Source organism: Colletotrichum destructivum, chromosome 1 (genome assembly GCF_034447905.1).
Source record: "Colletotrichum destructivum chromosome 1, complete sequence".
In the NCBI taxonomy this organism is placed as follows: domain Eukaryota; kingdom Fungi; phylum Ascomycota; class Sordariomycetes; order Glomerellales; family Glomerellaceae; genus Colletotrichum; species Colletotrichum destructivum.
Genome location: NC_085896.1, coordinates 3541379 through 3569206, shown reverse-complemented (window position 1 = coordinate 3569206; position 27828 = coordinate 3541379). Strand labels below are relative to the sequence as shown.

The 27828-nt window shown below is 54.5% G+C and overlaps 6 protein-coding genes across 6 annotated transcripts; 3 read left to right on the top strand and 3 right to left on the bottom strand.

Annotated features, from left to right (window-relative positions):
- Positions 1–94: 94 nt before the first annotated feature.
- Positions 95–1446, bottom strand: CDEST_01066 (uncharacterized protein; the record flags this gene model as incomplete). The annotated part of the gene is made up of 2 exons (XM_062917225.1): positions 95–1227; positions 1290–1446. 2 exons carry the CDS (start codon positions 1444–1446, stop codon positions 95–97), a joined length of 1290 nt encoding a protein of 429 aa, XP_062773276.1.
- A 990-nt stretch (positions 1447–2436) lies between these two features.
- CDEST_01065 (Putative RNase P, subunit Pop3) lies at positions 2437–3936 on the bottom strand. The gene is made up of 3 exons (XM_062917224.1): positions 3476–3936; positions 3361–3411; positions 2437–3277 (listed from the first exon to the last, which is right to left on the bottom strand). Exons 1-3 carry the CDS (start codon positions 3538–3540, stop codon positions 2659–2661), a joined length of 735 nt encoding a protein of 244 aa, XP_062773275.1. The 5' UTR covers positions 3541–3936; the 3' UTR covers positions 2437–2658.
- A 2231-nt stretch (positions 3937–6167) lies between these two features.
- CDEST_01064 (Putative ubiquitin specific protease, papain-like cysteine peptidase superfamily) lies at positions 6168–15559 on the top strand. The gene is made up of 11 exons (XM_062917223.1): positions 6168–7377; positions 7436–7601; positions 7656–10356; positions 10429–10786; positions 10835–11138; positions 11190–11406; positions 11458–11567; positions 11624–11832; positions 11887–14616; positions 14667–14723; positions 14801–15559. Exons 1-11 carry the CDS (start codon positions 6672–6674, stop codon positions 14896–14898), a joined length of 7656 nt encoding a protein of 2551 aa, XP_062773274.1. The 5' UTR covers positions 6168–6671; the 3' UTR covers positions 14899–15559.
- Positions 15560–19611: 4052 nt separating this feature from the next.
- On the top strand, positions 19612–21615 carry CDEST_01063 (uncharacterized protein). The gene is made up of 2 exons (XM_062917222.1): positions 19612–20631; positions 20691–21615. The coding sequence occupies exons 1-2, from the start codon at positions 19961–19963 to the stop codon at positions 21478–21480; spliced, it is 1461 nt and encodes a 486-aa protein (XP_062773273.1). The 5' UTR covers positions 19612–19960; the 3' UTR covers positions 21481–21615.
- Position 21616: 1 nt separating this feature from the next.
- On the bottom strand, positions 21617–23031 carry CDEST_01062 (Putative proline-rich protein PRCC). The gene has a single exon (XM_062917221.1). It carries the CDS (start codon positions 22941–22943, stop codon positions 21783–21785), a length of 1161 nt encoding a protein of 386 aa, XP_062773272.1. The 5' UTR covers positions 22944–23031; the 3' UTR covers positions 21617–21782.
- Positions 23032–23160: 129 nt separating this feature from the next.
- CDEST_01061 (sin1-like protein) lies at positions 23161–26797 on the top strand. The gene is made up of 3 exons (XM_062917220.1): positions 23161–23395; positions 23450–25715; positions 25786–26797. Exons 1-3 carry the CDS (start codon positions 23373–23375, stop codon positions 25900–25902), a joined length of 2406 nt encoding a protein of 801 aa, XP_062773271.1. The 5' UTR covers positions 23161–23372; the 3' UTR covers positions 25903–26797.
- The last annotated feature ends 1031 nt before the right edge of the window (positions 26798–27828 follow it).

Sequence of the window (27828 nt, the reverse complement as noted above, 5' to 3'; positions counted from 1 at the left end):
AGGGAGACTATTGAATCAGCATCTGGCAGTTGACGCAAAATGGCTCGAATGGTGGTCACATCCCAATTGAATCTGCGCATTCTCTGATAACGATTTATGCCCAAATAGAAGACATGAGACCTCTGCCTCTACTAGGCTGCTGCTGCTGAGGTTGAGGCTGAGGCTGCGGCTGCTGCTGCTGAGCTGGTAGAGGGGTCGTGTGGTGAGAATCCTCCCAGCGGGTGACACTAAGGCTGTCATTCTCGTCCGTCGCCATGGCCGGGTTCGCACCAAAATACAAGGGGTACTTTGCCTTGGTTCTCAGCAGAACAGGGCAGTCAGCCATAGCGTGGTCTTGAAGAACGACGTTAACTGCAAACTTGTTACGAGCCGCAGTGGTCATGCCGGAGATGTCAACATCGCCGTCTGCGTCTGTGTTGTATTTCGAAGCTGCCAGGCCAATAACAGGGTGGCTTCTTTTAGGGCAGTGGCAATTGAGATCATCCGTCTTGGACTCATTGGCCTTGGACTCGTCGACTATCTGATGGTCCGTAGCTCTGTTGACATTCTTTTGCGTCGTGGCAAAGAATTTATCTCGTGGCATGGCAGTCTCAGACGGGGAATGGCGACCTTCGGTTGCGGCTCCGCGAGCTCTCAACTGCTGTGGGTCAGGAAGCTCCAACCCGGCTTCAAGCTGTTGAAGAGCCCATAGTATCGTGCCGGCCTTTGGCTGCTGCAAGAACAAAATATTGCTGTCGGCCGTCTCCGCTGTCTTCTCAACCTCGCCATTGCTCTGGCCCTTCTCAAGAAGACGAGAGATTTGCCCATCGAGGTTAATAGCAGGTCGGTTGATGGTATCCTTTCCATCTTTGAGAAGCAGGGCAGAAGCTCTGGCGGTCAAGCCAGCGTCGAGCTCAGCCTCTGCAACATTGGTTACATTCCGAGTACGGGCACCGGCTGCCTCCGCCGTGTCCCAACTAATCTTCTCAAGGCCACTGGGCTTCAAAGTCGAAGTGATCTTGTCCAAGTTAGAGCCCACCGAGACATTCGGCTGGCCTTGAGAAGTGTTGCTTTTGGCTGAAGCAGGTACAGGCTTGTGAGTGATGTTAGTCGGCTTAGGAAGAGGTTGGACCTGCATGAAGGCTGCAGGTTTGGTCTGGTTTTCTTTGTGGCCCCCAAGCCAGCTCGCAAGGGCAGGGTCAACCTTCGGAAATGCTTGGGCGGAGGAGGCATTTGGCGTGGGCTGGCCTACGAAGGAAAGAAGAATCGTCAGTGAAGAGGATGATGTACTTTGCCTGGAGACGACTTACTCGTCGTGCCCCGAGAATACTGGGATCGAGAGGTTTCCGCGATTTGCCCTGCACCCACGCCGCGGCTCGCTCCCCTGCAACCGGCCCGAGTCCCACCGCCACGCCTGGAACTACTTCCAGATCTGAACTCCTGTGCCAGAGCCTTGGCCGCTTCCATTTGGGCAGCTTTATCCATACTGTCAACTGTATTGACTGTCGTTGACGCTTGTATGTCTATGATGATACTGGGATCTGGAGCATTAGATAGATGAGCTTCGAACATTGTGATAACGTCCATTTAGGTAGAATCACGAAGCACTTGATGAACTGGCCAGGGAAGTGCTTTGAAGAGAGGCAATAGAAATAAAAGAGAGAGAGAGAGAGAGAAATAGGCGGGATGACCTATGCCCAAGAAGCATGGAAACATCAAATGCAAAAGAGCGGTCAGGGAGAGAAGCAAACGACTTACTTTTTCCAGTTCGTGCGCTGGTGACCTCGACAGAGCCGTTCCTGATGGTACTTTGAGCCTTGGCTTGAGGCTGAGTCAGAGAAAGCGTGTAGATCGTGGAGATTTTCGACGACTGGTGATCTTGGTAGGAGAGGATGGCGAAGAGGCGAAAAAGGCTTCGAAAGAGTGATGGTGATGAAGGGGGGGGGGGGGGTCGAGAAGATGTGGGAGGAAGGAAAGAAGGAGGGAAAGAAGGTTCGAGTAAAACAAAAACAAAAGAGTCTTGAGAGAGAAAGCGGAGGCAAAGGGCAGGAGTTTGCAGGTCATCGCTCAGCAGTCGATGCGTTAAAAAGAGACTGGCACGCTTTCCCAGGCGATTTGTTGTATTGATGAGTAGCCAGGCAAGAGCATTTGCCCTCTAGTTGAGACAAGGAAGTCATTGCCCCTCTCCCATGATATCGTGAGTGGAAGGAGTAGGTTATGCTTTGCTACTTCCTATGGGAGTGCCTAGAACGAAACAAGTTAGGTAAGTAGGAGCTTAAAGAAGGAAGCCAGTACATGTGTACTCTAGAGATGTTAAATAATGCTTATTGTATTGTATATAGCCGGTTTGTTGTAAAAATGTGCCAGCAGTTAGGGATAATCAGCAGTTGCGACTACCATACCTATGAAAACAAGCGTCTTTTGTCAACTCGCGCGTTGAAAACAAGGGTTATTGGGCATACAAGATGGCAGAAGGGCCAAAAATTATTCATTGCCCAAACGATGAACACAATGGAGGAATGGCTATGTAGCCCTTGTTATTGTACAGGAGGACCTGGCGGGACTTGACCAACAAGATTATTTAAGAACTTACAGATTGCTCAATCAGCTTTGCCGTATTAAAGTCTCTCCAAAAGTTGACACTTCAGCCTCCGTAACTGGCGATATCGATGCTCAAAATCAAGCCTTGCCGCTCTTCTTCGCCGGCACCATCTTCTCGTCTATCTTCAACTGTGTAGGACGATACACAGCTTTCTCAGCCTCATCAAGCCAAGCCACTCTGACGGGAGAGACGTGTTGCTGAACGTAATCGACCAGAGCTTTGGACATGGGAGCACCGACCCGTATTCCAACCGCCGAGGCCCTTGGAATACCTAGGCAAGCACTGAGCTTCTCGGCGCACGGCCTCGAATAACCTACAAGCCGCGTTGGAGGCTCAGACGGCGAGCTCTTGGAAGCAACGGCGACCATCTGGGGGAGTTGGCAGTTGAAGGCGGAGGGCTGACCCGAGCGAGCAACAAAGATAATAGAGTACGGGCTAGGCGAGTTCGCCGTGGCGTTATCGTGTTTGGAGGTACCCTCGAAACCCTGCTGACCTGCTGCAAGCTTTTCAAGGTTGCGTGTAATTGCCACTAGGCCGACGTCGATGAAGGAGGCTAGTTCCGGTGCTGGCGGGCGTTCGCTCTTGACCGGTTCGGTCGAGGTTGCACCCGGTGCCGTTCTCTTTCTCTTGGCTGTACGCTTGCCTTCTGAGGGCTTGATGTGCCTCTGACGGTATTGGCCCAGAGGGTACAAAAGGCTGTGTTTCTTGTCAGCAAGGTTATTTTTCACGAAAAGACAGATCTCGCCAGAGTAAGAGGAATGGAGAGGTTCGAAACATACCTGATGAGAAGTTCTAGAATTGCATCTTGATCTTCAGGGGTAACATCTGGCCTGTTCTTCGTTAGCATGAGCGAGCACAAAAGCATAGGTAGGTAGGTAGATAGAAGGACCGTACCAATGTGTTGCAGAGAAGGGGCTGTCAACCGAATACACCAGCTTCTTCCGCAGTTGCGTAGCCATTATGTAGATGCGTCTTCAAGTTGGAGTAAACACAGGATACATTTCTGTACCCCCCAAGCAGCAGGTCAAGCAGTTCGATAGTGGAGTTGGCTTGCTCGTGGTGAGTACCTATCGATGTTGCAAAACGTATGGAGAACCCCCGATCAGAGCAGATGCTTGCGCGGATGCTAGCTAGCTTTGCTGATCCACAGTAATTGTTATCGCAGATAACAAGATTGGAAGATGGGTAGTTGCAGTGTTTGGATTCAGGTGTCGCAGAGCTGCGATATGCGAAGGTGTGTCAGTGTCAAGATCTCAACCGCAAGATATTACGCGAGTTCTGAGCTCAACAACGATAGTAAGTGATCCGATAAGATGGCAGAGAGTTGGCTCATTGCATCAATGATCAATGCTTGCCTCTGTGAGTCGTGGACGAAAGTAAAGCCAAAAAACCCAATAAAAAATTCATCCCTCAGAAACGACGGATTGGGCTGATTGGTCTTAGCGGCCGATAGCCCGATAAGCGAGGTGGACGGGCGACATTAGCCTAGTTAGTGCAACACAGGAGAGACCATCAGGGGAAACAATACAGACAGCCATGACAGAACAACGTCGGATGTTAGAGGGGACGGTGAACAACGATAGGGCAATGTCTAGACATGAAGTCACTGTTCAAATTCAAATGCATCTTGCTCCAGAGCCGTCTCGAGTTCGACCCTGCGATCTTGCTCGGCGTCAACGGGCTGCCACATGAAGAGTGCTTCGGGGGGAGAGCCATTGAGGTATACAGCAGGGGCAAGGGCCACAGAAAACACCCACCCATATACCAGCCCCGCATGAGCTTCAAACCCCTCGGGGAGCACGGACAGCTGCGGGATGAAGAGCCGGGTCGAGCAAGGGGGGTCGCCGAGAGGCCGAGTGCTACGTTGGTTGTCTTGAATCGGGGCGGCCATCCGGCCAAAGCTTCGGGGTTCACTTCACCGAATAGGTAGGTACAGATGAAAAACAACCCTTCTAAGGAATGGTTAAGAGGTTGTTTAACTAGTAGGCCCGCGAGGTCTCGAAGTCGGCGACAAGAAGACGATGGGGGTATTGGGTGTTTTTCCTCGCGTTCCTGGACTAGGTAGCCATCTACCTAGGTACACTGGGTTTGGGTCACGTTCGAGCCCGTTTATAATACGGTCTTGACTTCGTCGGATCTTTGACACTTTAGACTCTCAGTGGTATGCTTCCAGGTCAGATTAAACAGCCCTGATCCACACACGGAAAGCTTTGGGTTCGGGATGTCTCTGCATGGAAATTGATGCCGAAATCCAAGGAGCACTTTCTCCCCGTATCCGTTACCTTGAAGGCAGAGGCCACACACATATCACACTTTCAAGAATCTTTGGTGCCCAGACAGGCAGTCAGACAGGTAAGCAGACAGACACTCGCTCGTCGTTTGCCCTTTGCGTTCCCAGCATACCTACGAACAAAAGCTGCGCATCTCATCGTCAAAGAAGTCCATCGTCCCTGCATCTCACAGAAAAAGAATCCCAACCTGCCCCTGCCTATATTCTTTGTCCACCTCGGGCCAGAATAACCTAAGAATTGGCCGTTGCTTGTTGCGCCGTTGTGTGTGCAGACCGCCTCCAATCTGTCTCTGCATACACTTTCTTCGACTACTCGGCTCCTGCATGTCTCTTGACTGCCGCGAGATTACCTCATCTGCATCGGCATCAGTATTACCTACATACAGGGAAGAACAACACACCAGGAAGAAGTCGAATCAGCGACCAAGAACCGATTTGATAAGACTGACGTAGCCAGCAGCACTCAGACAGACAGACTACCAACCTAGGAGGGACTTGCCTGACTCTGCCATTTCTTTTCCGACGTGTCTGTTCCTGACGCGCCTGCTTTCTTCAACCTGCCACTTCACCTGCAGCACCTACCTACCTAACTACCTAGGGTACCTACCTAACTCACCTTTTTGGCCTGCCTAGATTTGCACTGTCACCGACGCACCATCCCCACTCTCGACACCTACCTAGGTACCCGATTGACTTTGTGCTTACCCTGTTGAGCTACACATTTACCTGTACTTCACACGGGCCACACAGCACCGTCACCCTGCGCCCATCAACTCGAGGGCTGCGCCTTATCATCCAAAGGCTTCTGACAGCATCAACCACTTGCTCGCGTCCAAAATCCGAGGCCAAGCAAAGGTATAGCAACCCTCTTCCTTCCTTCGTCGAGAGGCCTGGACTTTGGAATTTCGCTATCGGCAAGAAGAATCACCTGGCGACAATCTGACCTTTCTTTCCCCGCCAAACCTCCTCTACTTACCTTGGTAGGCACTTATTTATGGAAAGCTGTTCGGCACGCCCGGACCTTTCCTCCTCCTTAGCAACTCACTGGTAGGCAAGCTACCTGAGGTACCTACCTCAGGTAAGCTCAGAGCTCTTTCACCACCAACACCACCACTACCATCACCGTAAAGGTACATCTTGTACCTAGGCATTACGCCTGTCCGCCTCACTCAAACAAGGCAGCACAAGGTACACATTCCCACCCTTCGGTCCCTCGAGGTACATATTGAATTACCTCATCGTCCTTCTTCCCCATCAGCCCTTCTCCAAACAGAAGTCCATCCGTCACGACTCACCCCTCCCTCCTCTCCCCCTCCAAACTACAGCTCCCAGCTCTGGTGGAGTTCACGTCTGCGCCCGCACTGCACCGCGTCTTCTGCCAGCACCGAAAAAGACCGACGTGCAACCCCTGCTTCCCCCAAAAAAGCCCACCTTCAACACGACACGCCTTTCCTCTAGGCTCTGCCTTGTTGGACCTCAGCCTGCACGTTGCTATCGTCACCCTTACCTCGACATCTTAGCGCGCCGACCTCTTCATACTTTTTTTCTACCCTCCCTTCTTCTTCAAGGGACCAAGCTGCTGTGAAGCCTTGTCGCCCATTTTTACCCACTCCAGGGGAGAAAAACTATCATCACTGTCCGCACGTACTTCATCATCGACTCCGATCATCACTACAAGCAACGAGAGAGAAAAAACCCACATGCTAATTTTAGCCAGCTGCTGCCGAGTCGTCTCTCGCGCCCGAGTGACGTCTCTGGAGCTCCAGGACCCGCGCTGCAACACCTCACTGCACCAGCCAGATGGACCAGCCCACAGGATCCTCGGAAGCAGAACGCGCGGTCTCCTCAGAGCCTAGCTCAACGAGACCGAATCCTTTTACTGAAGGCGACGATTCTTCTAGGAAACGACGCCGAACCTCAATGTCTGGCGGCTCCCGGAGCCTCTCAGTCGAGACCACCAAGTCGGACATCGGCATTTCAAGCTCCCCCAACGCACACCACACCGACGACGCGATCACGCAAGATTCTGCCATGAAGATAGATACTGGCCCTTCCACCCCGCAGACGCCAGAGCCGCAGTCGAATGCACGAGAGCCCCCAACAGAACCTTCCTCGAGCCGGGTCACGATAAACCTGCGCAACACCGCCCAGCCTGGCCCTCTGTCCCCGTCTCCCGTCTCCCCGACGCCGCAGACGTTGCCAGACCGGCCGACCAAGCCTTCGGATGGTGTCAAGAATAGCGTAGAAGACTTGGACGAAGTCGATATGGCGCAAGCTCCTATCGAGATCACAGATACCCCGCCTTCTTCTTCATCGAGCCCAAAGAGCCCCGAGGTAGAAGTTGTTGTCGTACCCGACGACCAGGATGGCCCATTCGACGACGACGAGGTCAGCATCATCCGTGAGGATGCTGCATCCTTCGACCCAACCTCCGAATTTCCATACCACGACGTCCACGAGTCGTTGTCGGAGACGGTTGCGAAGCTGATCAACTATCTGTCTTCTCGTAAGTCTCAACTGGGTGTTTCTATTCCCTCATGTAGTGCAGTCCTAATTGTGTACAGAAGCGCCACCAGAGGAGGCTGTGCTGGACTCTTTGCGTTCTTGGACGATACAGTACACCAAGTACGTCAGTATCGTCGGGATGAGGGTTGCACATGAGTCTCAAATGGCTTACCACACATTCTGGCACATGTTCCCAGAAGTGGCTTGGGTACTGTCCAACAAAAAGTAAGTACATGGCTCACCACTTTGAGTATCCAGTTGCTTATGTAGCCCACACAGACAACCGTTCTCGCCGGAAAGCCGGCATATTGTCGCCGACTTCTTCATCGCCTACTCCAGAATGGCTGCTTACTTCGTCGAATCCGATTTCTTGACCGCTCAAGCGTTCCAAGCATCCCTTGACGACGAGCGTCGACAACCCGAGTTTCTTCTCTCTCGGTTCTTGCAACCACTGACGTCCTTCGCCAGAAGAGAACACAACCGGATTCAGAATGGCCAATTGCACGACGAGGAGATGCTTGGTACGGAGATGGTCAACGCTTTCCAAGTGGGCATTGGCAGCATTAAAGGCTTGATCAAACTCGCCCAGATGCACTTGAGTAACGCTTCGAGGTACCAACATCTGATGGACGTACTTTCACCGATATGCAATGTCGCGGCCCTCATCATTCAGAAGGCCATTCAAAGTGTCCACCATGATGCTTCCCCTCAGAGCGTGGAAACAGCGAAAGTACGTTTGGCAGATGGTCATATATTATACAACCTGGTCTCCGCTGCACTACACAAGACGATCGAGAACAAGGTTACGCAACTCTCGAACGAAACGGCCCAGAGTCTGGTCACCTCCCTCTCGGAAATCCTTAAAACCTCTTTAGGCGGTGACCACAGGCTGGCTACAGAACGGCTCAAAGCACATCATCAAGCACATCCCGATCTGCCCCAACGTTTTACGCCAGAGGCCATCTCGTCGGAATGGCGGTTGGGCGTGTTCGGAAAGCTGATTACGTCAAGCCAGATGCAACTGCGTGTCATGGCAGCCTCCACGATGTGCCAAGATTTGGTCACTTGCTGGAAAAGGTACAATGACAACGAGGACGAAGATTGCAGGCTATTTTTGAACTACGTGGCCGAATACCTTCTCGGGACCAAGCTGGTCGACTACGTGTTGGGTCCGACTTGCCATCCCGAAATTACCGTCGAGAGTGGCAACATCGTGGGCTTCTTGGTGGTCACACGCTTCTACCGCAGCGAGCAAACAGACTTGCTCTGGCAGACAATCACGACTACCCAAGATCCACGTGTGTCGGAAGCCTTGATTCGCATGACGACGGGCATCGTCAATCTGTTCTACAAAGAGGAACTGCTTTACTTGTGCGAAAAATTACAAACCTTAGCGATCGACAACTTCTCCCCACCCGTGAGAGGCCTTTGCGAGAGCAGTCTCAGAGCGCTTCAGACTAAGGTTCAGCTCGCAGGAGAGACTCAGAGCGTCTTGCCATTGAGCATCTGTATCCGACTTCTGCGGGAGTCTTCGATATACGTCTCGGACTCGGTTGTTGCTCACCCCGACGTACATCACTTCGCCTTGAACAAGCTAAGAGAGTTCATGAGGGGTGGCATTGAGCCCCAGGTCCGCGGAGAGATCTATCTTGACTGCATCAAGGACATAGCCTCAAAAACGCCCACGACGCTGGGGACCCTGTCGTGTCTGTCGGTGGCCTTGCGACCTGCCGTGGCCTCAGAGCTGCGCGTGTTGACAACGGATCACAACCTGAGCTTGTTACTAGTGGATGAGCTTGAGCATGCGATCGATCAAGGGAATCAAACCGGCATCCGGAAGATTCTTGGCGGAGATGTCAACTACCCTCGCAGAGACCTCATTGCCAACATCCTAGCCTATGAGCCGTCCACTATCACATCGGACCTCGGACCACGCTTGTGGGACATGCTTGTTGGCCATGGTGCCGCCTGTCAGGACGATCGGGACGATGGTTGGAAAATCCTCAACGCTACCCCCAAGACGATCCATGGCAACCCCTTTCTTTCGGTCTGCTTCAGCGAGTACCTGCCCAGTCTTCCTCGTGACTGCCTCTGCGGAGGTGCTTTGGAGTTTGTTAGGAACGCGGTCCTACCTCGCGTGAACGATATCAACGACATCATCTTGGATGACGGTGAAAGCCTTGCGCAAAGTGGAGTCGAACAACTCTGGCGCATGATTCTTGATGCTGAAGATGCTGCGATGACAGACAAGGATATACCACTTGTGGATGCCGCAATCCAGACGCTTGTGGGCGACATCTACGTCGATAGTGAGTCAATCTTGGCGTATCCACACCACCGAGCTTGCCAGGTTCACTTGGGACTCGTTTCTCGCTGCTTGAAGCAAATGGAAGACGCTGCAAAGCGGCTGGAGGCTTTTAACGACAGATCCTGGAGCGGTGACGACGAGCCCATGATTATTGTGGCAACCGAAACGCAAACGCTGGAACAGGAGCGTATTTTTACGCGGTCGCTTGCAGTCCTCCGACATTTTCTAAAGGCTCACCAGGCCAAGGCTCACTTTTCTGCCCCCGACCTCCGTGCTCTGACACCTGGCTCGCCAGGTATAGCTGAAGGCGAGTCTGCTGAGCTTAAGTTCCAGTCTTTCGATGGCAACACGCAGACGGACATCATGCCCCTCCAGGTTGGCAGACGAAACACTGCTGCCTCACTTTTGGCGAGCATTCGTGAAGCAACTGGCTTCGACAACTACCGGATCTACTACCGCGGCCAGCCCTTCGCCCCCAACGAGGTTGATGTCTGCCGCTCTCTCGAAGAACTGAAGATCCATGATGGCCTGTTTTTGGTCAAACGGGAGCACACTGGCACAGCCATGGCATCTAGGATCAAGCCAGGCGCCTCCCTCTTGGAGATTGAGATTTTGGGACACTTTGAGCAACTGTGGAACTATTTGAGTATGCAAGATATCATTGCCGCAGAAGTATGCATATTTTCAACTTCCCGCCCTCCCCTTCCCCAAACCTGAAGAGCTGAAGAGCTGACGTGGTCACAGATCCATTCTTTTCTCATTAAGTTACCCGCCGATGTCCACATGCTAGCTGCCTTCGACTCGCCAACAACCTCGTACCAGCAGATCTTCCCTTCTGGGCAGCCCTTCAAGTCGCTGTACGCCCTGTACGCCATGACGGAGTATATCGGCACAGCCGGACGTCGGCTGAAGGAGTCGGAGTCGACAATCTCTGATTCAGGTGACGCCAAGGTGGAGTCATACCTCGATGCGCTGGCTCGGGTGAGGGCCTTGGTTGTGGCGGCGATCTCCGACCGCGAGGTTCTTGAGGGGTGTGCCTCGGAAGCCCTGAGAAACCGCCTGAGTTTCAACTTGATGAACGTTTATGGCCTGACTTTCAGAGGTAAGATTTGGGAAGCTTTTGATCATGAAAATTCTGACACGGTCACAGATCCTGGTCTCGACGGTATCGACATTCTGCCCGGCTTCTCAGCCATAGCACCTGCAGATCGCCTTGTTGAAATCCTCTTGGCGGCGATCTCGGTGCAAGATCACACCAGCCTCATTCCCCTTATCGCATCGACATTTTCCGCAATCCTTCGCAGCGCATCTGTGGACAACGCTTTCTGGACTTCCTTGAAAGCCTTACCCAATCTCGAGGAGTTGATGGGGGTTTTGCTCCTGGATGAACCTTCCGAGGCAATCCGTGCAAACATCGTCAAGCTCATAGAGGAGAGGGTCATCTCTCGCGATCAGTATGTCCTTCTGGCCTACAGTAACTTCCCGATTCCTAACCCAGTCAACAGGCCTGCTTTGGATACCGTCTCATTTTGTGACTTTCTTTGGCCGATGTTGCATCGGCTGATCCCACGGGCGGCGAAGTCTCCGAAACAATGCAAACAAGTCTTTGAGCTCTCTCTGACACTGCTGCGCGAAATGGATTTCGAAGACGCCGACGCTGTCGACATCCCTACTTTGGCAAGCGATTGCGGGAGACTTCTTCTCGAGCACGACTCATCCGAAGTGAGTAGTGCTGCTGCAATCTGTCCGAGTCCCGTTGCTAACGAAACCAAGCAACTGGGTCATGTTGGGTCTGACGATGCTGTGGCCGAGGGCTTACTGAAGCTCTTCCAAAGCTGCCAGAACGAAGGGTCCTATGTGGAGATGGATCACAACCTCCCAGCGTAAGTTAGAAGGGGAAGTTGTCGACTAAAGTAACACAGCGCTGACATCGTGACAGTAACCTTGGGAAGAAGCTCTTCTGGAAGCATCTGTTCCCCCCTCCAGGACAGCATGGCTCGAGTTCAGGTCGATCTTGTCTCCTGTCGACCAACACGAGATCGACACTGTGCCAAATCATCTTCGACCTGGTCAGAGACCGAGACCGCGAGTTTCACGCTATGCTTGAGGACCTCGAAAGCCTAGTGCCTTTTGATGAGTTCGACATTGGTTCGTCTCCCAAATCTGCCACCCCTCATGCAAACAGCTTACGTAGAGAGAAAGACCCGTATCTTTATGAACTGCAGCCCCAGTTTGACCGAATGTCAGCGGTAAGAGCTCCTTGTGGGTATGCGGGACTTCGCAATCTGTCCAACACCTGCTACCTGAACTCCCTGTTCACTCAGCTCTTCATGAACACCGATTTCCGCCACTTCATGATGAACGCCCGCGTTCCAAGCCAGTCAAATACGCATACGCTTCTCAGAGAAACCAGGAAACTGTTTGCGTTCATGCAGGAAAGCTCCCGCAAGTTCATCGACCCAAGCTTGCTTGCCGGTTCGATCAAGACGTATGAAGAGACCATCATTGATGTTCACAACCAGATGGATGTGGATGAATTCTACAACCTCCTTTTCGATCGCTGGGAAGGACAGCTCTCGACGGCAGATGATAGAAAAGCCCTGAGGTTCTTCTATGGAGGTCAACTCGTGCAGCAAGTCGCTTCCAAAGAATGCGAGCACATCTCCGAGCGACTTGAGCCGTTCTCGGCCATTCAGTGCGACATCAAGGGAAAAAGCACGCTTCAGGATAGTCTCCAGGCCTACGTCGACGGCGAAATCATGGAAGGAGACAACAAGTACAAGTGTTCGAGCTGCGACCGACACGTAGACGCCGTCAAAAGAGCCTGCCTGAAGGACATCCCGGACAACCTGATCTTCCATCTCAAGCGGTTCGATTTCAATCTGCGAACTCTGATGCGAAGCAAGATCAACGACCACTTCTCCTTTCCCACAAAACTCGACATGCGCCCATACACCATTGACCATATCGGGTCTCCTTCCGACTCTGGTGAAGAGGACATCTTCGAGTTGGTTGGTGTTCTTGTTCACGCAGGCACGGCGGAGTCTGGCCACTACTACTCGTACATACGGGAACGACCAACTGCAGCGTCCTCCGAGGCATGGTTCGAGTTCAACGACGATGTCGTCTCGCCGTGGGATCCAGCGAAGATGGAAGAGTCGACCTTTGGCGGCACGGATGGATCCTTGGATGCCGGTATCACTTACGACAAGACATACAGCGCATACATGCTCTTCTACCAACGGTCTTCGGTCCTGCGAGCAGAGCAGGAGAAGCTGCAGAGTCTCTCGCTAAAAACTCCCTTGAAGGTCGATGTTCCTGCCGAGGTTGCCGACCACATCAACGGCGAGAATGCCATTCTGCTCCGACGGCATTGTCTCTACGACCAAAGTCACTCGCAGTTCGTGCTCCGCATGTATCAGAACGCCAAGATGCGCAACAACGGCAACTGTTCGAAGATGCACATCATCGAGCAACGTGCGATGTGCATGCTTCTCGGCCACCTCGACCAGGTTGTCTCCAGGACCAAAGATCTCCCCTTCTTCGAGCTCTTCCGAGACGAGATCGAGCATGCGATCCGCGACTGCGCTAAGTGTGCCGTGGACTTCTTCGATTACTTCCAAGAGAGGCACGAAGCGTTCCGGCAGCTCGTTCAGAGAAACCCTGACAGCGGCGTCAGGTACTCGGTTGGAAGCCTGTTCATCACAGCCCTGCGGCAGATCAAGAACTCCAAGCCTGAGGTCTGGGATTTGTCCCATGGAGACATGGCCGAAGACCCTATCATGATACAAGTTGTTCAGCTTTTTGACACACTTTGGAGCAACTTCCATGCCAACATACGGTCGTGGCCCGAAGTGTTCCAAACCATTCTGGCCTTCGCACAGATGGGTCCGTCGGAGACAGCTGTGCTTATGTCGGAAGACTGGTTATTCAGGGTCCTGCGCATCATCTTCGCTGACACCAACATGGACCTCCCCAATAACTACGCCCGGATGTTGGCCAACATCATCCGCCGGATCAACAACACGCGCTCGACCTCGTACGAAATGATCATTCAACTCATCGACCACTTCATGGACTCTTTGGAGGATGTCCTTGACGTTCACACCATCGTGGAGAGCCACGAGATGCAGTTGGAAATTTACATGGAACATCAAGCGCCGAAAATGTCCTGGACGCCCGACGAAGTGAATGTATTTGCCCACGAATGGAGCAAAGGAACGGGCAGCACTTTTGTCAAGAAGTTGATCGACCTCGATCAGGAGCCAACCTACACGGCGTCAATCATCAAGCGGATCATGCACCTGAACCACGACATGGACCACAGGGTGTTCCTGGCTATTAAGAATATGATTACAGGCCAAGTGGTTCAGTATTCCATGGCGCCTTACATCAAAGCCGCTGTACTATTCTCGGAGGAAAGCAGGAATTCAAACTGCGTCCAGGCCCTGTTCCGGCACATTGCCTTTCAGTGCAGAACTCTGCAGAACGCGGACGGCAAAGCCTTCCTCGAATTTTTCACGCGCGCCTATTTCAGCCTACAGAACGGAAGAGAGGAGGTCAGGGCCGCTCGGTATCCCCTGTACATGGAGCAAGTTCCCTCGTGGGCACCCTCGCTGTTAGGCTACTACATCGCAGAGGTGCGGCAGGGAGCGGAGGAATTCTTGACCGAGTGGTTTGCTAACCAGGAAGCGGTCGAAGACGGTAATGAAAAGGCGGCCGCCGCCTTGAATTCGGTGGTCCGGAGACTTGCTATGAACTGCCTCATATATCTTCGAGAGCACTTTGTGCAGAGACGCACCCAAGTGGCCAAGCAGTCCACGGAACCCTTGCTATCCATCATCACCTTGTGCGAACCCTTCTTCACGGCCGGGGTGGGACTCAATGGGATGAGTCTCGTTCCTTACGAAGACTTCCAGGAGCTCTACCGCTGTAAGTCGTGGACCAATAGTTGTGTGGACCGCTACTGACGTGTGATTTAGCCGTCATTGACCCGCTGCGACGCATGACAGTGGAGGAGTTGGAGGATGAGGGTTCCGGTATGTCCCCAGGACTCTATAGTGACACGGAGACAATCGGCTCAGAACCATGACGGCTGACTGGAATGGTGGCCAAGACTGGGAGAACTCATGCGGATCCTCGGAGCAATTGGAGAGCCTTGCAGATATCAGCATGCAGGCGGTTGGCAATTTGCCGGAGTCTGATCTCCAGTGACGGAGATCAACACGGTCCTTGATGAATTGAATGACTACGGCATTAGTTGAAGATGTTTTTTCTGTTGTGCGACATGGTCGATAACAGCCAGACCACGCAAGGAGTCCGGGAGATGAGACAAGGCTCTTTTGGGACAAGATTCTGGAATTGGTAGCACCAAGAAAGCGCCGTACAGAGCGGCGAAGGCTTCTTGCATTTCAGTGGCGTGTTGGCGTTTATGGACCCTGGGATGGGTAAAAGTTTTCATGGGTACGGGCGAGGACAGTGACAGCCCAGGGGGCAGGATGTGAAGATCCATCTTCCGGCCAGCATGCTTTCAACTGTCAAAAGACATGGTGGATGGGTTGCCACGGACAGGCTGAAGGCACCAATCGTCGAGGAGTGGCAAGACCTTTTTTTGAGATCTTGTCAAGGGTATGTGATGTGAGACCCATCTATCTCATGGAACGAGCCAGTGGGCGATGAGTAGTAATGCTCACGGAGCAAGCAGGTCTAGTTGGTAGGACGAAAGTGCAAGAACTATTTTTGGCACCTTTTCAGAGGGCATCAAAAGAGCAGAACCCGAGTGGTGGTGAGCGTGAATAATTGATGTGCATGCATGCATGCCTTTGGCAGCTTGACTAGCTACCAGTGAGCAGCCACATGCTAGACAAAGGATTTCAGCGACACAGAGAGTGAATATGGGCAATTCCATTATCATGTCTTTGTCGAGCGGCTTGGTGGGGTTACTGATATAGCAACTGTAATGGTCATGGGCAGAGGTGATTAGGTAGAGAGGTTGGGGTTGTGGTAGTATTCTGGTGTGTGCTAACCGCCGAGCTTGTGAAAGGGGGGATTTGAGTGGTATTTCAGTACCCCAGTCCAACCCCAGAGGAGCGAGGTTGATTGGTTCATGAGGATGCCTTTCCTGGTGAGTGCATTTGAGGGTCCTGAAAAACTAACTACATCTGTACCACTAGCTTAACGTGGAGATCCTATTTTAGACAATGAGAATTTATTTAGTTTCTTGGTCAAGAGGGGTAGGAGGGGGCTACCTCGGTGTTTGGTGGGGATCACAAAAGAACTTCTGGGGAGGGAAGAAGAGTTGGAAATAGAAGGACGGACGATCGGTCAGTCGGTCTCGTTTCTAAGCCGCAGCTCAGCAGCACGGGAGCGAGGCCGAGAAACCAAACGAACCCGGAGGCCCGAAGGGGGATGTGTTCGGTGATTGCGAGAAGTCTTGAATGCCGGGGGGGTGATGATGCATTACCTGGGCCACGAACTCCTGTTGTTCTGGTGGGAATGCTGATGTGGTGGCTGAAGCTCTCACTCGTCTGAAGTTATAAGCCCGATGACAACATCTTTTTTTTGGCACTGGTTCAGAGATGGACAGGTGGTCTGTCCTTTACCGAAACGATCATCTGCGTCCAGAGGTAGGGAGGGCAGGGAGGCTTGAGCATGGGCCGGCACTTGGCATGTCCGACAGCAACGAAGAAAAGAGATGCTCCGTCTACGAAAGTTAGGATGATGTGCCCCCGCGATTTCCGGTTGATGTCTAGCGAAGTTGATGATGGGGTGTCGTCGGCTCTTGTCAAGTGATAGTTGTCAACCGAGTCAACGATGAGCCACGGTCCTCTCGGTTCTTGGCGAAATGCAAAGTCGGCGATATTCGTGAGGGGTAGCAACAGAAAGAGAAGTGAAGCAGTCTTGTGCCGTTGACTTGGCAGATGATCAGAGAAGGAAAGCAAGTTTATTGAAGGGCGGCGGTGGCTGCTGTTTGATGGTTTCGTGTGGCTGCCATCAGTACGTTGGGATGAGGCTCGGGTGCGGGGTGTCACCGACCGTAACGGCGTACAAGCCGTTGACGTGCCTCTGGACAAGGTTAGCCGGGGGAGGGGGGTAACCTTCAGATGAATCTGAGCGTTTTCGACTTCGTTCTCTCGATCCGCAGATTTGAAAGTGTGTTGGTCGACTGGCTGGCTGGGCTGACTGACTGACTGACTCTTCGTCTAGGCGAGATGTTTGAGCCAAGAAAAAAGGGTAGATTTAGGGACTCGCCATGCTTGGGCAGTGATCGTGATCGCGATCGTGATCGTGTATGTGGTTGTTGCGAGAGAGAGAGAGGAGGGGGGGGGGCAGGGGAACCAAGAAGAGAAGCCGTGGCTTCTGCAACGAATTTGAGAAAAGTTTGTTTGTGGTCCTTGGCCAAGGAGAAAGTCCATTGTACCGCAGCGTGTTCTTCAAAGGCTTCCTTTCTCTCTGGTTAATTCCTTTGTTGCTGCTGCATTGCATTAACGGCCAGACTGCTATCCTCGACAATTGTTGCAGCGGCGAGTCCTGCCAAGCTGCTTGGCCCCGTTTCCAGTTGCCCTCACGAATGACTCTGCCGTATCTGGTCTTGACTCGTGGGCATCGCAGTGGCTAATGAGTTGAAGGGACCCGAGGCAATGGTCGCGGGCAAACTCTTGGCTCTCCCCACACCGCTCTCAGATCACCGTGGATCGACGGCCAAGAGGCCTGTGACGGGTTTGGCGGGTTTGACGGAGAGAGAGTAATCAATCTCGAGCGGCATGTCGAGACGAGATTGAAGACGAGGGATTCTGGCAGAGAGCTGGTTGATGCTCGTGTCCCTGCTGTTGGAGTACCTAGGTATGTAGGTAGGTAGGTTGGCCACTTCCTCCACAACGTCTGATAATTTTCCCGTGGTCCTAACGCTGGGCAGAGCGTCCGTGACCTGACATGGCGGCTGCAACAAGCAACTTTCAGGTAAATTGGGCGAACCCATAACGTTGGTGCAGCAATATACTTCCCGCCGCCGCATGCAGGTCGGGTCCCCAACGGTTCGACCAAAACGAGAGAGAGAGAGAGAGAGAGAGCAAATTCTAGGCAGTTTGCTATAGTGGGCAATACTGGAGAGAGACTTACACGAATGCCGACATGAAATTCCTTCCAGTTGACTGCCTATTTTGGGAATTCTTTGACGGAAGATTGCATCCTCTTTGTTTTCGGTCGAGCCCACAAATGAGTTGCGCAGGCCCCGAATCCGAACTCCCACGAGTTTGCCATCACTGCCATGACGCGCGGGCCAGAACCTGGCCGCCGGGCTCTAGTGACATGCCGCCCGGGCGTTGAAAAGTGCCACGCCTCCGTCAGCATTCAGGCTGCAATCTATTTTTGCGACACTGGTCGCGGGCCCCATGTTTATGCACGAGACCCCCCTGCTTCGGCACACTCGCAATCTGCGGATGGCGATCTCGAAGCAGATCGCCTCGGCCGCTTCGAGAGGCGTGATTGGCCGGACCTGGCCGGCGGTCGTCGGCCGACACTGAAAATAGCAGCGTAGCCGCCCAGTGAGGGGTGACAAGACGACGCTACTGCTTGAGAGCAGGATAAGATTGGTGGGGGGAAATCTACGATTGGACGAGGGGGCCATGGCCATCGTGCCGTCGAAGCATTGCTTTGCAGATTGAGCTTGGGCAGACAGAATCCAGAGAATTCGTTAGGGGTAGCAGTGGGAGCAGAATGTAATTAATTAGGCTAGATCCGGACCCGATAGAGAGGGGTCTGGCACGTCGTGGTGACTCCAAGCTCGTCTGTCCTTCATTTTTAGACACAGAGATGCTTTGCTGTATTCCGTGTGATGGGAGTGTGCAGTAGCTTCAATCCCAGGCTGAAAATAGGCGGGAACCCACCCATCATCTTGGACTGCTTTGGTAAAATAGCACACCTCCAGGGTCACGCAGTCCGTGATACGCGACGAGAAGACTCTGTACGCTTAGCAGAGACCCATCTGTTTACCTATACCAAGCTCACCCATGACCGTTGGGTCGGGGGCAATGGCCGAGGACGGGGAAGAGACGGTGCGCGAAGTGGCTGGCTAGTTGGCGAGATGTTTGATGACGGGCTGAGATAGATGACAGGGCGGGGCCTAGCTCGGCTCCCACGGGTCTTCTTCCCACATCGCCATCCAACCCCCACTTCTCCCACATCCCTTGGCACCGCCTCTCTCTCTCTGTCTCCCCTTCGCATGCCCACTATCGTCGTCGTCGTCGTCGTCGTCGTCGTCGTCGTCTCGGGGCCCTCCCCGCGCGTGCGACGTCCGACGCTGTACGTAAACTCAAGACGAGAAAACGAGGAACATGATGAAACAAAACCTCGCCTGGCCATCCCGTCTTCGTGGCTCATCTAGCCCGCGCCGTCCTGCCATCTGCCTGTCACTGCCCCTGCCCACCAAGGAGAAGCCGGAGCCAACATACGACATGTCGTTCAACATGTCATCTAGAAGAGACTAGTTTCATCTTTTTTGGCGCTACTGCGCAGCTCGAAGCTAAAGTTTTTTTTCTCTCCCTTCTCCGTCTCTTGCTTGGTCCCCTTGTCAGATGCGCCACGCCAACGTCGCACACCAGGGAAACCTTTTTTTATCCCAGCTTCTACGATGTACTTCCCCTTCCTCTTTGGTGCGTCCGTCATGTTCCTTTGAAGAGCCTGGCATCCTGCATACCGCGTGGCATGGTTTAGGTAGGTACGTACTGTGGGGGGATATGCCAGGTGGGGTCACGTCCGAAGTCCCCCCCGGCTGCCCGTCCCTCAGTCGTCCCCCCCACCTCGCCCTCGGTAGATAGCTGCTTTCCCATTTGGGACTCCTGCCCAAGATCACACCAAGAAAGAACAATACACATAAGGCTGTTTTGAGTTGCATCGCCAGCTTAATGACGGAGAGGGGCAGACAAGGGGTTCCTGCATACGAATGTCTCTTGTTTCAGATTTCAAGGAAGGGTGAGGAGGGTTCGTTCCTGATCGTTTGTCCTCACCATTCTGTCGTTATAACATCGTCACCTCTCCCCTCCTCATTAGTTCTTGAGCTTCTTGAGAGCTTCAGCAGCAGCAGTGGTAGTCCGGTCATCGAAAACCTAAACCGAAGCCTGGCGCTCAGTGTGATTCTCTTTTTACAGTTCCTTTAGTATTCCTGTAACTTTCATTGACCTGGCGTCACCTATTTCAACTTCTTACTACCTTTCCCGGGAATTCTCCAGCCCAGAACTTCGATTCTACCCATACCGCCACAAGAAAAACACAAGAGAAAATGGCTCTCAAGAGTCGCATCTCGTCGCCACTGGAGGCCGGCACCTCCATCCTCGACGTCCAGAACCTGCCGCCCCATCTTAATGAAGCTCTGGAATACGCTTCCAAGCGACTCGCTAGGAAGTCTCTCCACGTCACCCTCGTCGTCGCTCGGCGCGAGTACCAGCTACCCACCCTCCTCCCGCCCTCAGCTTCTTCTTCCTCCTCTTCAGTTTACTCTTCGTCTTCGGTCATGTCCTCGCCCACAATGTCGCCGCTCGCCTCAGCCTCCAGCAGCTCCTCTTCCTCGTCCTCCCGCTTCAACTTCAAGAAGCTGGTCAGGTCAAACACGGGCTCCAGCATCTCCTCCATGTCCTCTATCTCCTCCATCTCCTCCATCTCCTCGGCCGGCAGCGATGCCACGGCCGCTGCCCCCGAGACTCTCGTCTTCACGCCCTCATTCCTCATGGACATCAACGGCCCGAGGCTGCGCTGGCCCCTGTCGCCGGGCATCCCCCTCTCGCCGCCGCCCATGACGCCCTCCACCGCCTCATCCACCATCACCGACGCCTCGGGCCCCATGTCGCCCAACCCTTTTGGCATCCGCCTTGTCCACGCGGACCTGCTCACCGACAAGCAGGAGAGGACGCTGCGCCAAACCATTGAGCGTGCCGAGAAGAAGTTCCGCATCGGGTACGTCTCCTGACTGCCACAATTCGTCAAGGCAACGAACTCAGGCTAACAAACTCCAGAACCGAGTGGCTTCCCCCCGTCGTCGATGGCTCCGCATGCGGCCTGACGAGCAACCTCATCCGCCGCTCCATCGTGCAGAACGAGGTCCTCTTCGCCTCCGAGGGCCTCACCCTCGTCTCCCTAGACCGCCTGTACACCTTCAAGGCCGCGCTCTCGAGCTACTCCCGCACCGGCGCCCCACTCCGCCTTGAAGACGCCGTCGACGAGCTCCGCAGACTTGTCCTCTCGCGCGCTGGCCGGAAAGTCTCCAAGTCAGACCTGCTCCGCTCCTATGACTGGCTCAGCGTCACCGACGCCGCCCTTGCCGAGGTCGACAAGATGTACCGCCGAGCCTATGGCGGGCCCGACCGCGTCGGCGCTATCGAAGGCGTCGGGTCCGCGGCGCAGGTGGAGAGAACCGTGAGGGAGCTCGAGAGGGAGCTCGACGAGACCTTGGCCGCCGCTGTCGACACCATCCGCATCGCCAAGCCGCCCTCGCCCAAGGGCCCCACGCTGAAGCTGCAGACAAACTTCGATACCAAGCCCCAGCAGCCGCCGCGGGAGGTCCGGGGGGAGGACGTCTCCGAGGATGACGAGGACCTTACGGCTCGGCCGGAGCGCCAGCCGCCCGTATCAATCTGGAGTCCCGTCTCCATCGCTGAGGTCCTGCACGACGACAGGCAGCAAACGGGCCCGATGACGCCCAACGGGTACGATGACATCTCTCCCATCACCCGCGGCGAGTGGGGGTTCCTCATGGGACCCAGCAAGGTCGGAGGCGGCCGGACTGCGCCGGTCATGACTTGCTGAGCGTGCTTCTGTTTGGTTCTCGCATTTTTATCGTTTCTTCTTCTTTTCTTACTTTCTTTTCTTTCTTGGAAGACTTTGGGGACGGTTTGGTGAACATTGTTCTGGGTGTAAGATAGCCTTTTTCATTTTCTTTTTCAAAGTGTGGTGTCATGACCTTCACGAGTATAAGATTTTCGGGGGATGGGATACCAAGACGGGTACGACGCTCAGAGCATCCTGTACATTACCAGAGAGGGGACGTTTGGGAAACAAAAAACAAAATTTCATCAATTTGGGTATCAAGCACATGCCTCCTTTTTCGTCTACCATCCGTACCGATTTGATGCCTCCTTCCTGTTGCTCTTCCCCTTGGCGAAGCTGTCCTCGAGCGCCTCGCGCTGGTTCTGCACTTGATTGACGAGCTGCCGCAGGTTGTGCTTACCCGGCGCAATGGACCGCACGGGGTTGTGGATTTGCTGCTGGCCCGCGGCCCGCAGCTCCTCGTTGTGCCTGTACTCCTGGTCCGTGTTGAAGTTGATGACGCGCGACGCTGTCTGCGGAGCGCCTCCGCCCTTCTGCCGCCCAAACAGCTCGCGCCGCGCCGCCGCCGAGAGGTTTAGGTCGTCGGCGATGGAGTCGAGCGAGTTTGTCGAGTCGGGCGCCGTTGTCGGGGCCGCCCAGCCGGCCTGCGCTGCATACTCTGCGTAGCCGTTGTCCGTCGGCTGCTCTGCCTCGAAGAGAGGCTCATACGCGCCGCTGGCGGGTGCGTTGTCGGACACTGTCTCTTCGGCTTCGATGGAAAAGAGGGAAACCTTCTTTGCCGCCGGGGCTGCCGCTGGCGGAGGCATGTCTTTCGCTCCCGGCTCTTTGCCCCCTGTGGGTGTGGGTTTCGGCGCTATCGCGGATACCGAAGCCGGGGCCTTCTTCTTCGGTTTCCGGGCCACGGAAAGAGGCTTGAACATCATCGGTTTCCCGACCAGCTTCACCTCGTCCGCCGGCTTCATCCCCTCTGGTATCGTCGGTTGCGCCTGAGCCTTGGGCGCAGGCAAACTCATGCCTCCACCGCCCGTCCCCGAAGCCCCATTTCCATCGCCGCCTCCTCTTTCCCTGCTGAAGCCGGGCTCCGCACCGGTCTTAAGTTGAAATGTCGGCCGCGACGAGCCGCCGTTGCTGTTGTTGCTGCTGCTGCTACTTTGCGCCGGGGCCTTCGCGGCGTTCTTGGGTGCTGGGAGAAAGGAGTTGAACCCGCTAAAGAGACCACTTTTTCCGGTGCGCGCGCGCTTCGCTGGTGGCTCGTCGTTCAAGGGTTTCGGGTCTTCGAGTTGTGTCGATGGCAGATTGACGACAATCTTGCCTGGGTTCGATCGGTCGACGACTTTCTGAAATGGCTTCTTCCCTGTGGTGGATGCAGGCTTCGTGGCGATCGGTTTGACCGGCGCTTCGTCTTCCGACCCTGACGATTCCGAGTAGTCAACCAGGCCCATTATTATTATTGTTCTTGTTGGTTGCAGGTGTCAAGTTGTAGATGAAGTTGAGGGAAATGCGACAGTACTCTGTTCAGTACCTCAGTGACCTGCAAGGTCGGTTGACGGTGCCAGACTCCAGGAACGCACCGCCACACCCACTCATCTGCAAGGCTAGTCCAGGACCGTGCGTCATCCTAGCACACAAGCCACCTCTTCAACACTGCTGTTTCACAAGGCTGAAGCAGGTGCGACTGCATCTTGCTACCTCTCGGCGACTTCCTATTCTACCCCTTCACTCTATATTCCTTTGCAATTCTGTGAGCTGCGCTTGCAATTATGTTCTTTCTCGGATCTTGGGCGTGGCTTTCATTGTTCTGATACCCTTTGGGATGGTGTGCGATCAAACGTTCCTTTCGAACCTGATGACCTGCAGTACCCCCGCCCGCCATGTCGGTCATCTACAATGAAGAGTTGGTGGAATTAATGTCCTCATATTTGCAACCTCTGCTGATATCTCTTTCTAGGCTGGTTGCATACCAGTTGCGCTGCGGCTATCTCACAGAAATCGCCGATGGAGTGGGTGAGCGACTGCTTACCCTTAATGAGGGGTTCATGAACTCGTCGGCCTTCAAGGCGGTCGCTTGGCAGGCGAACCCAGACCTTGTCAAACGATGCTACTCTCCTCCCATCCCGACCGCGATCGCCTCCGAATATTTCCAAGCCCCAAGACAAGCTGGAGTAACCCTCGAAGACGAACCGGATGAGGCGGGAATGCTGACTGGGGGGGGCACCGACACCCTCGGCCCGGGCCTGGCTACAAGAAGAAGACGACGTCGCGAAACGCTCGAGGACGATGATAGTAGTGATCTCAGCGACGAGAGCGACGACGACGATGCGGGCCAGCGAGCGGCTCAGCAGATCAAGTTTGCCAAGATGCCCGTTCGATCGAGGGCCGGGTCCAGCCCCATTCAGTCGTCTCACATCAAGCAGTCTCCGGCCATGTCTCCTAGGGCCACCCACAGCGCCCGCCGAGGCTCACAGTCCGCGCTGGAGATTGTCAAGGAGAGGGCGCGGCGAGACACGGTCACTAGCAGCGAGGTATCGTCCGAGAACGAGTTCGACGCCTCCGGGTTCCACAAGCAGAGAGAGGCTGCGAGAGCCGCGGCCAAGTCTGTCAGGCTCCAGGCTAAGATCATGGAGGAGCCAGGTCTCGGGATCAAGCGGGCAGGCACTGACCTGCTGCCCGAAGAGGAGGATGATTCCGACGGGTCGGACATGTCCGGTGCCTACGTTGAGAGCATCGACTCGGCCTCGATCCTGGACGCTGTCGAGAACCCTGAACCACCCCCTCACAAACAAGTTGTCGGAACGCCCCCTCGAGAGTTTACGAGGACTTCTACCGTCCGCAAGTCACAAGCTCCGCCCCGCATCCTGCAGGCACTACCGCCGCCTCGTCCGATGAGCACCATTCGGCCCATGAGCATGATCCAACCCAAGAGCTTGCTCTCCGCCGCGCTCAAGGCGAGAAAGACGAAGCCCAAGGTGCCGTTTGAAGGCTTCGCGGCCCTCTCTGGCCAGGGCGAGAACAATCCCATCGCCGTTCGGATCTACCCCGCGTTTTCCGATAACCCCGCGAAACCGTTCGAAGTTCCCATTCGGCGCATGGTACACCATGGCGAGGGCGGCGACAGACCCGTGACGGTGGCGGACCTTATTGGTCTTGCTCTCTGGAGGTATATCGAGGAGAAACGCCAGCCGCCCATACCTGCCGACAAATCCAACATCAACTGGTTTACTCTTAGGATGGTCGAGGAGGATGGCGAGGTCGACGATGACTTCCCGCCATTTGAGCGCAACAAGGCGCTGACGTCATTCACCACGGCCAACAACCGAGCTGCCGGAAGAATGCGTGCCAACTCCAAGACGTACGACAACTTCGGCCTGGTTCAGGCAACTCAATCCGAGTTCAACGAGAACCAAAGCATCACGCCGCAGGAGGAAGAGGAAGCGGCTGAAGAAGCCGACGAGGACTTGACGCCGCGCAACACGCCGCAGCCGAATCTGAACTCGTTTCTACCTGTCGCCACAGAGCCTCGTCCGAACCCCGTCACCAATACTACATATCGTCAACAGCATAGTATGTTCGCTGACGCACCTCAGGCGCCGGCGGCGGCGCCTAATACGAGCCGGGGTCAACAGAAGCTCCTGCGCGTGCATCTTCACTCGACCGACGTGGCCCCCGGCCAGTTGGTCACGCTAGACACCACAACGGAAACGTACATGGCCGAAGTCCTGGATATGGTATGCCGCAAGAGACAACTGGACAAGGCCAACCACGTTCTCAAGATGCCCGGCGGCGGTCCCGTGATCCTGCTTGATACCAAGGTCGCGGCAATCGGTAGCTTGGCCGATCTAGAGTTGCACCGGCGCCGCTTCGCTACAGACGGTCCACTCGCCATGACTGGATCGCCGAGCAGTGCTTCGCCAAAGCTTCTCCCATTTGTAGACGGACAGCCGGGACGCAAGTCCAAAAAGCCGCACATCATGGGAAGTCACCCGTTGGCTCAGGAGGCCATCAAGCAGGCGGAGCTCACCAGTGCGTATCACAAGTCGTGGGTGGTATGGCGCCTGCGCACAGTCCGGATGATCACGCAGTCAGAGAAGCGGTTCGAGATCGATGGCGAGTATGTGCACATCAAACCAACGACGAGGGACTCCAAGACCACGACCGCGCACATATCTCAGGTGATTGGATGCAAGGTCTCGAGCAAGCATCCAAACCAATTCAAGGTGAGTACTCGCGCAGATTGCGGAGAAGGGTTCCGCGTCACCGGGCATATGCTGACAGATGATCTCCTAGCTCTTCATATACAAGGACACGGAGAGTAAGCGCTACGATTTCGAGGCGAAATCCGTCGAAGAAGCGCACGAGATCGTCAACGAACTCAAGAAGGGGGTTGCTCAGGTTATGAGCTGAGCACCCCCGAACGCCATTGCATACAACTCAACGACGATGGGGCCCGCCCGGGACATCATGAATGAGCTGTGCTGTGCCCGCGCCACACACACAGGCGAGAGACAGACCAGGGGTTTACGCCACGTACATTTTCACCGCCACACAGAAGGAGCGCAGGGCTCTCAATTCATTGGCGACGTTCCATTCGGAGGGCAAGCGAGGGATGCGATACGGTTCAATGGACGAAGGATTCTGGGAGCGGGCTGAACGGCGATCCACTCGAGTTGCTGACCAGTTTCGATTTTGGTTGGACGGGGTAGAAAGCGCTTCCGCGTGCCTTGTACTGGAGATTACGCGTCACCGCCAAAGGAGGAGGGGTCCCTTGCTGCTTATTTTAGCAGAAACCCGGTGGCTGCTACGCCTCCATGACGGAAGGGGAGTCAAGAATTATGTAATGTATAGGCACCCAGCGCAAGGAGTGGGAAGTACAAACAGGACTGGTGTCCATACAGCGAACAGTAAAACAGACTGGGGGGGTGGAATTGCAATGATGTGGGGTACATGTCCAATTAAGGTTCGCATCCTGGCTCCTGCGTCATGCAGATCAATGCGATTGGAGCCGCGGGCCGGGATGCTTGGCGCCGCGGTCGCGCTCCTCGCGTCCTTCTGCTCTGACTCGGGCTCGGCAAGGCTAGGCACATTTCGGCTGAGGTGGTCTGGATGCCTTGGTGAAGAATCGGGAATGGAGAGGGATGATGGCATGATGGATAGATGAGAGGAGGCAATGAAGGGATTGTCGGTACATGGGCTGACACAATTCCAGCCAAGCCTTCTCTCCCCCCCTTTTCTGTCGAGACCTCATAGCATCCAGTCCACTTGCGAACATGTATCCGTAGCTTACCTAGGTCAAGTTGACATACGATGAACATCTGAGCTTTCTGGAATAAAGGATACAATGTGAGGTACGTCGCGGCTGACCTGGCCTGCCGTGGCGTCTGTTGACTGAATGCTTCGAATGGTGAGTGGTGGCAGTGGACGCGTACCACGCTGGATTGTCGCGTCTGTACCGACGATATATCGTGATGCCAGCACGCTGACAGGGCAAGGCGTCGGTTCTTTCTCTCCCTCCGTTTCTTTCCTTCTCTCTTTTCTGGGGCTCACTCGTCCGTCCTTGTTACGTGCACCCATCATCCCTAGTGGAATCATCCGAAGATGGAGAGGTCCCGAGGTTTGCCCATCTTACTCTTTACAGCGGGACGGATGCACACATATGTGGGGCCGTACTGGGAACTGTCCACCATCGAGGTGAGGTGGTGTTGGGTACACAACGGCTGCTGTGAAAGCCGATCTCGGTGTCGGTTGTATCATTGCACGCATTTGCATGTGCGTCTTTTTCTCGCCTCTAGTTTTGGTCCTGCGCGCTGGATTCATTCCAGAGGCTTTGGTGAAACCCCCGCCGGTCCCCCTGAACATCAGACACTTACTTGGGAGAACAGTCACCAGCCAGCCCGCCAAGCCAAGCCGAACCCCCCTGGCCCTCGTCTATTGAACTGGGTTTGCTCCATCTACTCTGTGTACTGCATAGACCTCACCTTAAAATCTCGAGGCACGTAGGGGCAAGCAAGGACTTTTGATGATTTGGGGATGGATGGGCAGGGACGCCGGCGCCGCAGCCCGAAACGAACGGTGTTGCTTCAAACCTACTCCTTTTGTCGCGTGCATTTCCCAACTCTCCCAGGGCTGACTAAGACTCCATGGTGGGCCGAAATGAGAGGAGGCCAAGATGCTTAACTCCGGGGCCTTGTCTCAAGTGGTATGCGTGTGCCGTCGCACGATGTCCCCAAGGATCCGTCAGACGGCGAAAGATGCAAAGCGACGACGACCAAAAAACGCCACTGTCCGCTCCGCCCATCCGCCCCCGGGGGGTCTGATTTGACCTGATCCAGG